Raw genomic sequence first — 10923 nt, 5'->3', positions numbered from 1 at the left:
AATTATGGACAATATAAATTAGGTAGAAACTTTGAGACAAAAAGTTTGACGAATTTAAAGACTTTTCTTTGACAATTAACCTTAAAATTGGTATTATACCTCTTCATTGAGTTTTTAAGTTTCCCTAACCCTCTAAGTGAATCGAACTTAATTTGTCTGAACTGAACTAAATTGTACTAAACTGATTTAAAATTGTGAGAGGAAACTAACCGAACTTTCTTAAACTGAACCGAATTTTCCTAAGCTGAAGTGAACTAAATTTTCATTAACTCAATTCAAACGAACAGAGCGTAAAAGGTGATATATTTTGGACATTGAATGAAAATCTAAAGCCATTTCACTGTTTCATCTACCACATAGATAGTGGTTAGTTATTGAAATATTAAAATGTTTGAAGAGGTTGTTATAGTAAAGATTGTAGGAAGACAATTATCAAAATTATTGGTAAAGCAAATCTCCCTAAAATATGATTCCTACTTCCACTACAAAATTGAAATTTAATGTTGTTAAAAGCAAAGTTACTTTAGATTAGGACAAAATTTGGTACTTTAAGGTTAATTTTGAGAAAGGACCCTGTTTACCAGTCCAAGCAGCATTAAAGACTTGCTGTGAAGATTTGGGACCTTACGTCTTATGAAAGGTTTAAGTTCTTTTTGGGTGGTTGTGTGACTTATGAGTTCTGAATTCTGATGTTCTTGAAGCAAGTTCCTCCCCGGAGGCTCCGACGACTCTAGCCACTGCTTCTGCATACCACTTCTACTTTATCTGTGACTTGAGAAAGAAACATTTACTGCACCAATTCTTGCACACTTTAGAGACTATAACCCTAATCAAGTTTATGCCTGAAGTAGGAACAGGGCATTGCCTAGTGACTGTTTCCCATGACACCACCACCACCACCACCACCAGGCTTACAAACGCACTCAAGGGTCACGAACATACGATGCCCTTCCCATGTCATTAGACGTCAGAAGTCGTGCTAGTGCTTTGCCACCAGACCACCTAAAAGATATTCAGTTCTTCACATCATTCCATACACATTTTATTAAATTATCCTGAGGTAATTGAGTGTTTCATGTCAACTAGTTTCACCAGACAGCAATGATACCCATCATGACCACCACGTTGTTTGGTGGTAACTCCAAAAGTAATCGGATAAGTAAAACATAGACTATTAACACATTTAACAAATTGAAGCAGTGTGATTGAACAGAACAATGATAATTATTTATCCTCTGTTCAAACAAAGTAGATGGTTTCATGCACCACATATAATACCTTCTAGTCCTCATCCTGCTCTAGGGAGGGTTTGCATTAAGTTGCCATTAGCAAGCAGAGCATGTCATGGTCCAGGCAGGCACGAGACTTCATAGGCCCGCACGACCATGGGGGTGGGCCGTGCATGGACATCAATTTCGAAAACCAGCACAAGGGGTTAAGAGTAATATGTTGTCATGATAGATTCAAGCCTATAATATGTTGTCATGATAGATTCAAGCCTATCTCCAGTGATAAGTTCTTCAAGATTCAGCACAGACTAGAGTAGACTATACACATCAGAGGAAAAAGTGAACTCCAGTTTACTAACAATACTGCTGGTAGAACTGCTGAATAGTTTCTATGCTTCAACCAAGTTTGAGAACCAAGATAAAATATGTGTATACTACCATACTAAAAGATGCATTAGCAAGAAAGTATAGCATATGATCCTATTAGACTTCACATTGTAACACAGGTAATTATGCTGTTCTTATGGATTCTGATGATCATTAGCGCAAAATAGCATAGTAGTACTTCTTAGCTTCTAAACTTCTATTACAATCTAAATGTTGCTTCACCTCGTATAGTGCTATAAAAACGATTTTCTTCCCCTTGCATCTTCTGTAGCTATTGGGACCGAAAAATCCCACAAATTTTGCTCATACCAAGAAGAGCATTAAAAATTACAGTAAAAAAGGAGCTGCAAAGTAAAATGAAGCTGTACAATTCTGACACAGTGCACATCTTCCTGAACTTAGGTCTCTCATTCAGGTCTCCACTAATTTAGGAGCTTTAGAAAGGGCAATCTTCTTTATCAAAAACCCAAAGAGATTTGTAAATATTAGTAATAATGTAAAACATTAAAATGAAGGGGGGAAAAAACTTCAACTACATTATCAAAGACACATATACTGAGAATTGGATGCAGATTTGGAGATGATCTGAAGGGAAGTTGGGCATGATTTACAACGTAGCTATGCCATACTAAAGTTTTGAAGGTGACACCAATACCACAGCATGCTCTTCATATGTAGAACTTGCTTATCATATCTTGGCTGCAAAAACTCAGTCTTTGATATCTGCATTTCAGGTCTGATGGGAATGATTTACAGTGTAGCTAGCCAAACTAAAACCTTCTAACTTGGTGCCAAAAATGCATTACGGCCTCTGTATGTGAGCATGGTTAAACCTCTATCAGTTTAAGTCCATTTGAAACTCTATCAAGGATGTAAAGACAGTGCTATAGAAGCCTTCTAATGGTACATTAACAGATATCCATGGTACACATGTTAGTACCATCTAAAGGTCTTTATAATACCATTAGAAGGTTCTAACATATATACACTGTTATATTAATTCGTAAAAAAGAAAATTAACTGTGATGTAGCCGATTTTGGAATCTATTTGATAGAGGTTAAAGCTTCAGCCTTCTTATGTAGCTTTTCTACCATAGCTTAGCTTCACAAAAATCAGTCTCTGATATCTGCATGTTAGAGAGTGATAATATCACAATTCTGTAAAATAAAAATAAAAATCAGCGATGGTAAGTAAAAACATCAGATACAATGCAAGACTTCCGCACTGTGACAGCATAGACACAAATCAGTGACCAGTAAACATGTATTCTTTGCCATTAAGCAGTGAGTAGAATCCAGGCCAGAAAAATATGGAACATAATCTTTGTATTCGTTATAGCTGAGGTCAGCTGAAAGAGAGTTTCAAAAATATGGTATTGAACATTAGAATATAATTTTGCAGGCTCCCAAAAAGATGCTGGGAAGGGGAAAAAAACAGCTTGTTGTGCAGATATGAATACTAGGGAATATATAAGCACAAAACAGCTAAATGATTGGAATAGCATGCATTATCACTAAGCTTGGATCTCACATATTCTCTTCAGATTCCAGCATGCCAATAAACAAAGATGACAGGCATTTTACAACTGTAGCAAAGCAATGAAGCCCGTATTGAAGCAGTGGAAATCAGTTTTCATTTCCAGTTCTCTTTATCAGGAGAAAATAACACTATAAAGCAGCTTTAATCAAATTATAGTTTCTATTTAGACAAGGATGATAATTTCATATCCGAGATTTGCCCAAGAACAAGGCCCAAGCTAGAAAAGTTCTTTTTTGACATTTGGGCATATATAGAGGCATTTTGGGGTTTTCTGGACTAGGCAGCTTGGGTGAAAAAACATGAACTCCAATCTATGAGATTGCAACACATCATGCAGCATCTGCAAAACCTTTTAGAGAGATCTAAAAATGCTCAGGTAGTTGGTTTGGATCGTTATATGGTGCGAAAATAACAAAAATATGAACTAATAATGTGACAACTAACTTGAATGCGGGTAGCTTCAGCATTATTGAATGCAAAATTATTAATCAAAACTGGGATCATGACAACAATCCTTCACAACTCAAGAAGGCATACACAAAATGCTTACCTTTACAAGATTCAGAAACATCTTTCTTCAATAACTTGAAACTCTCAGAGATAGACTTTGCCTGTGAAGATATTGCAGTTTTCACACCAAATATTTCTGTCCCCTTCTTCAATAGATCTAAGTCCTTCAATTTGCTTGATTGCACAAAGTCCCAAGTAGAGCTTGTAGCCATTAGAACTGGGATTTAAGTTTAATCAGAAATTCATGCTACAAATTAGAAATTTAAGCCCCAGCAATCCGCAAAAAAGAGAAGAATGGAATCAGAATTTAAAAAATAAAATAAGATAGCAAAAAGAAGATCAACTTTATAAACAAAAGAACAGGAAGCATCTCTTAAGTCTTAGGAGGAGATCATGTGTTGGAGTATCATATATAGATCCATGTCTTTCTTTTCCTGGTTCATTATGAAACCGTTCAGATCACTAGCTAAGGCTCCTAAATGACTGCAACTGTTCACTACTTTGTTATCAACTCTTCTCACCCTGTGGGAGAGCATATGAACAGCATTTATAGATGTAAACAGTAAGGTAAAAATTCTTCAAAGCTGAGCTAATGGCGGTCTTCAGTCCTAATATTGTCAAACTGTCCAACTTCATCCTCCAGATACATTGCATTACTGTACATTCAAGGAGTACACTGGTATGGTGGAATGACATAGCTTTGCTTCAAGACAACGTAAAATTTAACAAAGAAGTCATCCAAATATTATAAACCACAATAAGAACTCAGATTCAATAAATTCAACATGTACATTAACTCCCTTGCCAACTTTCATAAATTGTTGCAGCTTCACATATGATCATGAATTGACTACCGTTAAGCCCAACCTCATGGAATACTTTTCCATAATGATGAAATACATTGAACAGCTGGACCATCTTACACCACCTTTGCATTACTGGTGATTACCTAGTCTTCTGCAAGGGTGAATTCCCTTCTGTTTTTCTCATGCTCCAAGGAGCACGATTATTCTCTGGAACCTCAGGTCTAAAGGCTAATAGTGCTAAATAAGCATTCTAATGCAGTAGTTTGGACATAATGGAGGTCCAGAGAATTGTAGAGGCTTTAAGTTTTCTAAAGGGTGATCTGTCTTATGATATCTAGGGGTACCAATATGTTCTACGAAGTTCTTGGACGAAATGGTGACCAGACTCAGATTGGAGAGCAAAGAACCTATCCTTTGCTGTGATTGACAATATTGATAAGATCTCAGCATCTCACGGCCTTCTTTTGGCAGAGTTTCTTATGTAAGCTCCAAACCTGTGAGCTGGTCAAAGTCCATAGTCCTAAACCAGGAGGCCTAAGCATCAACTGGCCTTAGGAAAATACATACGGGATATCGCAATCAAAATGGGATCGTTGGCTCATAGCGGATTAAATGGGTTCACAATGTTTGCATCAAAGAAGCCAATTAGTGGAAGAACTTATGCAGAGTCACGATGAGCTGAAATCAAAACTGCATGCTCACCAAGGGAAGCTATTGCTGTGATTTAGAAACAAGTGCTAACTAGTTTGTGCAATAATCAACAATAATCAAGAAGAAACATGAAATTGAAACAACAACCAAGTAATGCAAAGAGGAAAGAAAATAAGAAAGAACACACCAAGATTAACGTGGGAAATCCGAACTCCGGGAGAAAAACCCATAAACTTGCACTATGGAATCAATGGAGAATCAATGGTGAACATACAATCTCTCACAAACTCACTCTCTCTCCAAAACCTTAGAAAAGACTAGGCTCCAATTTGAACTTTGAGATATGTGTGTTACACCTCCTAAAACCAGAAAATAGGGTATTTATACTCCTAGGACTAAAAGCAATCCAAGGGTCACGATTGTTGCCAGGGCGGGCCTGAAGAAACGCCCGCCCGGGTGCAGACCACTGCCACAATCTGCCTCAAAGCCTCAACAAAACCGCACACCCGAGCAGGAGCAAGCCTGCCCGGGGTGGGTCACCCTCCCGGGCCACTAGGATGCTCGCCCGGGGGCTATGCCTCCTCATAAACTGCCAGCCAGGCAGTAGCTACAGCACACGTGGAGCCCTTGAGTGCAGCCCAATCGGGCCCTGCTTCTCCTCCTCCTTGTGCGCTTCTTCTTCGCTTCCCACCTAGCTTCACCATCTCCACTTAACCCCAACAGCTATATGTATCTCTAGTCCTATATGCATGTGATGCGTGCGTTGATGTACTGAAAGTATAATTGGTAGAAAAGTTGGCTTTAAAATTTCATTTGATCACTAAAACAATGACACATTTTTCAAAATTTAAATACTAATTAGATAGGGGAATCATAGGCATTTGGGGGGAGATACAAAAGTTCTGAGGTGTTCCCTTATAGAATAGAGATATCCCAGTCAGAAGACTTATAAGCAACTCCGTATGCCTAGTGCTACTCAATTGTGGGCTCAGAATTTTCTGGAAAAAACATTCTATCCCTTAGCGTCGGTTCATCACTTGGCTTTCTGGTTTGGAGAGACTCCAAAAGAAGTAGAAATTGAATAAGTTTAGAGTCTGTACAGATGATACTTGTTTCTTTGTGGTGCTCAAGTGAGAGCCATGAACACTTATTCTCTAATTGCTACTATAGTAAAGTTTGCATTAATAGAGTCTTGCCTTAGCTAAGGTTACATCACTCAGGTGTTGAATTGCCAACTCTGCTCAGGTGGATAAGGAAATCCTTTAGAGGATCTTGCATAAAGAGCAAGACTATAGCTAATGTTGTGGCTGCTGTAGCCTACAAGATTCTGCACATCACTAATGGTGCATACTGGAATCTCAAAGTTGTACAGCTTGATATGATGATAAAGGAAATCAAATTCATTAACACTTTACATTTTACAATCACTTAGAAAAAGCTTGGTTTGAAAGTCTATACGGTATAAAATGTTAGTTTGTAGGATAATTTGTGGCCAATGCTGCATTTTATCCTTTTAGCCCATGTTTGGTATGGAAGATGGAAAGAAAATGGAATAGAAACGGTTAAGGACGGGAAATGGTAATGACAAAGGTTAAGGTTATTAGTTGTTTGGTATAAATATAGCAAGCAAAGCAAAGAAGAGCAGGTTCAGCAGGAAGGAGGGAAATGACAGATAAATCTAGAAAAAGATAGCATGAAGGAGAGGAAGATTTTCCAATCTGCTCTGTTTTCTTGCTCGAGGAGAGTAACGGTTTTCCTTACCGCCGGTAAACAAGCGGTATCAAAGTGGGCGAGTCGATTACCGTCGGCTAACGGATTACGTTGCTTCACCAACCAAACAGTAGTAAACGGAGTGCGTTTCCTATTACCGTTTCCCAGCTATGAAATTCGCATACCAAACAAGGGCTTAGAGGGTCCTTCCTAAAAGATTGTATCCCTTCCCTAAGGATTAGGTTGTCAATTTGTTGAAGTGGTAATAGTATTACTTTACTTACCCAAGAAAAGAAAACAACTTCAATAAATGGGAATCGTGGTACAGACAAAGAGTGAAGAAATCCTAGGTTGCACTTTTCTTCCTTGCAAATAGGTTCACAAGCAAGGTAACCAACAAAACACACTTGTGCAAATTGATTTTGTGATGTAGACTAGGTAATTCCAATGAATAAAACACTTAAGCAATCAACAATGGAGTTTACCTTTAGAAGGAGCATCCATGAGAGTATTCACAGGAAGGCCAATGCCAAAACCAGCAAAAGTAATACCAACACTAAATCCAACACCACATCCAGCACCAACATATCCAATCACCTCAGGTCCAAAACCAGGACCCCAGCCCACACCGCAACCAATACCCACTCCCATTCCCCAAAAAGCTCCGTAGGTTGGATGCACAGGATTCCATCTCTCATACCTCCTAAACAATCCTTTTATAATCATTAAGACCTGAGATTGAATATAAACAAATAACATCATTTCCATTTCCACCACATTTTGCTGACAATGAAAAACAACCATGTGAATAATCTTATAGATACATAATCAGGTAACACACAACATCAACCAAATTGGACAATGTCTACATTGATGGAGAATGCTGCAATGGACATCAGATGGCAAGCATTCAGCTGGAAATTACACATGAAGTCATCTAAATGAATAGAAGTTTCTATTATGCACATCACATCATATAGGTTTCTGCATAATAGAAGTTTTAGAACACAGAAGACAGCTCAAATTAGGATCCCCCATAATTGGTTACACTCAAATACAAGAAAGACGAGGTAACAATGAGACTGTAAAGCATAGTAGGTTAAGAGTATGTCCAGTTACATTCAAGAAAGAGAGCAAACCAACTTAAAACCTTAGTTACAAAGGACTTTGCTTCCCCAAACCTTGATCACAAAAAGGAGAATTACGACCTCCATAAATCCTATATTCAATCATGTCGACTGCATATTATATTCACTTGATATACTTCCCATGTTTATTATTAAAACAGGCATTTCTCCCATTATCAATAGCATTAATACATTTTCCTAGTGCCTCTAACAAGCATCCCAACCACGGCGAGGTAAAGCAAAGGTTGGGTTATAAAATTTCTCCTCATTCCTCAATTAGGTCGGAGAAAGAAGAGCCTTTATTGGTATAGGTAGCACATTACAAAACATCAGACCCCAGATGCTCATAGTTTCATTAATATGCCAGATAATGCATCATGCATAAATTTCTCAATCAAGAAATACATCCATAAATTTAATTCTGATTGACTAAATAATCATCAATTAGTGCTGCTTGAAGATGGGATCTACATAAGATCCCATAAGCCAATAATACATCCACAAGATGCACATTACAACAAGGAATAGATACATTAGGAACATAGAAAAAACATGAGAGTTACGAATTTTGTACAGCAATATGCTTGAACTTCCCAAATTACAACAATGGCGGTATGATTACAAAATTAAACAACCATCTAATATATACTTCTTGCTATCCTTCATGAATCCCGTGTAATTAAATCATACCATAGTTCATACTTTTTTTTTTTTTGAAAGAGAATACCATAGACCATAGTTCATACTTCATATCAGTAGCAGTGCTGTTTAGTTAACTAGTAAACATTAGAAAAAATAATAACAAATGACATGAAATTGCAAGCTAATGTAACTTAGTAAAATACCATTCGAAGCCCAGATAAAAATCGAAGCTTGCTTTTCCTCTTTCTTTCTTTCTCCAACTCTACTTCCTTTTTTTTATTTTTTCACCTGGGTTTTGTTTTGTGTGGTGGAAAGCGGGAGTTGAGTTCACAAAATCTAAAGGACGGTTGGAAGTTGGAAGTTTACAGAAACCAAGAAGTTGATGAGTTTGGGTTGGGCTACAAGTCGAACTTTTATTGAGTTTTCATTAAGATAATTATTGTGTGGTCCAACTTTAGGCCCTTTTTGCATTTTTTGTGATCTTTTGCCATTTAAGTTGGACCCTCCCCTTTAAACTAAAACAAAGTGTTTATGTACAAAGTAATATTATCAAGCAAGGTATGGTCATTTGGCAAAATTATAAGAGATGGGAATTGTATTGTCTACCATCTTTTTAGGTTAAGGGCCTGTTTTGTTGGAGGTTTTTTGGGCTTGGAAACGGATTGAGGTAATGGACTCCCTTTTAATATGTTTGGTTGGGTTGCTTACATATTTCACTCCCTTACTAGCCCAATTCCGATTCCATTAATTTGAAACCCTCCTCTCATCAGAGGAAATAACATATATAACCTTCCTCAAACACTTCACCTCACTATCTCTCCTCCGTTCACACCTATCTCCTTCTGTTCGCACCTCTCTCTCTCCTCTGTTCGCACCCCCTCTCTCTCTCCTCGCACCTCTCTCTCTCCTCTGTTCGCATCTCTCTCTCTCCTCTGTTCGCATCTCTCTCTCCTCTGTTCGCACCCTTCTCTCTCCTCCATGTCTTCAAAACAAATCCAAAAAATAGGGTTTCCCAATTTACAAAAATTCGTCGAATTTCTCTGTTAAAATTTCAACACTTTCACTCAAATCAACAACGACGGATGTCCGAATCGGTGGTATAATCGAAGAGATTGGCAAAAATTCAAGTTTGATGTTACTACTTGAAAAAGAAAGTAAAACCAAGCTTCGGAACAAGGAATAACAAGAATAAGCAAAGATCTCTTACCATAATTTTAGGAAAGGAAGTATAATTCAAATTTGAAAATAACTATGGTATAATCGAACCTGAAGAATTGCTTGGTTACTCTTTTTGTCTTGATTTTGGAGAAATAAATTCGTGAATCTTGGTGTTGATTTGTGGTTTTTGGACGGTTGATTGATTTTGGTGTTCTTTTTATTAATATTTTGTAAGTCTTGATTCTATAATTCTTTATTTTTCATATTGTAATTTTTTGTCTGTTTTTTTTTTTTTTTTTTTTTTTTTGCTTTTTTCTGAATTCTGATTTGTGGATGTAAATGGTATAATTGAATTTGGGTATATCGATTTTGTTTGACTCATGAAATGGGATATATTATTTTGATGTGGGTAGAAAATTATCGTGTTCTAGAAAGTTATAATTTTTTGGGTATTATGATAATATTAAAAAGTGAATCCATTTGAAATGTGAACCAAACAATGAGAAAGGGAGTCGCAGAAAAATGAGTCCATTCATGAGTTAAAACAAACAAATATTAAAAATAACAGATTTCATTGTCATTCCACCCCTTATCTCCATTCCACTCTGTTTCCATTCCCTAATTCGAACCAAACGACCCCTAATTCTATTCGAAATTGGACAATTGAAAGAATCACTGCCTGAATGTTTTTATGGACAATATGTCCTAATTAATGCAACAATAATTTGATATAAAGAAAATGTTCAAAGTACCATCATAATCAAGCAAGGTTTGGTCACTATTGGTAAAACTCTTGTCTTAGATCTTAGAAATTTTGAATTCAAACATTGTCAAGTATGTTGTTTGGGAGCGGGATTCCCTTGCTACTCCTACTCAAATTTCTTGCCAATTGTAGTGTTTGGAACTATGAATCCTCATATCCCTAAACCCTAGTCACAAACACCATACGAATAGTGCAATGTAATTTACTCATAAATAGGTTATACCTCCTAATTTTCTACATATATAGTGTTTATGAATGTTCCACACCCAGTACCACTCGAAAGAAGCAACCCACCCTCAAAAAAGACACCTTTCATGGAAACCCTCCCTTCTTCCCAACATTTTAAAAATCAACATTGGTGGGTCTTTTTTTTCCCTTAGAACAAATAAATCAAGTGCTG

At 37.0% G+C, this 10923-nt stretch overlaps 1 protein-coding gene across 1 annotated transcript; it reads right to left on the bottom strand.

Annotated features, from left to right (window-relative positions):
* Nucleotides 1-2126: 2126 nt before the first annotated feature.
* LOC104893080 (cadmium-induced protein AS8) lies at nucleotides 2127-8980 on the bottom strand. The gene is made up of 4 exons (XM_010679154.4): nucleotides 8806-8980; nucleotides 7319-7565; nucleotides 3707-3883; nucleotides 2127-2743 (listed from the first exon to the last, which is right to left on the bottom strand). The coding sequence occupies exons 1-4, from the start codon at nucleotides 8806-8808 to the stop codon at nucleotides 2730-2732; spliced, it is 441 nt and encodes a 146-aa protein (XP_010677456.2). The 5' UTR covers nucleotides 8809-8980; the 3' UTR covers nucleotides 2127-2729.
* Nucleotides 8981-10923: the final 1943 nt, after the last annotated feature.

The sequence above is a fragment of the Beta vulgaris genome, chromosome 5 (assembly GCF_026745355.1).
Source record: "Beta vulgaris subsp. vulgaris cultivar EL10 chromosome 5, EL10.2, whole genome shotgun sequence".
Lineage (NCBI taxonomy): Eukaryota > Viridiplantae > Streptophyta > Magnoliopsida > Caryophyllales > Amaranthaceae > Beta > Beta vulgaris.
Note: the sequence above shows the minus strand (reverse complement) of the source record. Positions and strands in the feature narration are given on the sequence as shown.

Coding starts and splice junctions, on each gene's coding strand:
- LOC104893080 (XM_010679154.4), bottom strand. Junction 3,884..7,318: donor CATGGATGCTCCTTCTAAAG/GTAAACTCCATT, acceptor CTTAAATCCCAG/TTCTAATGGCTACAAGCTCT.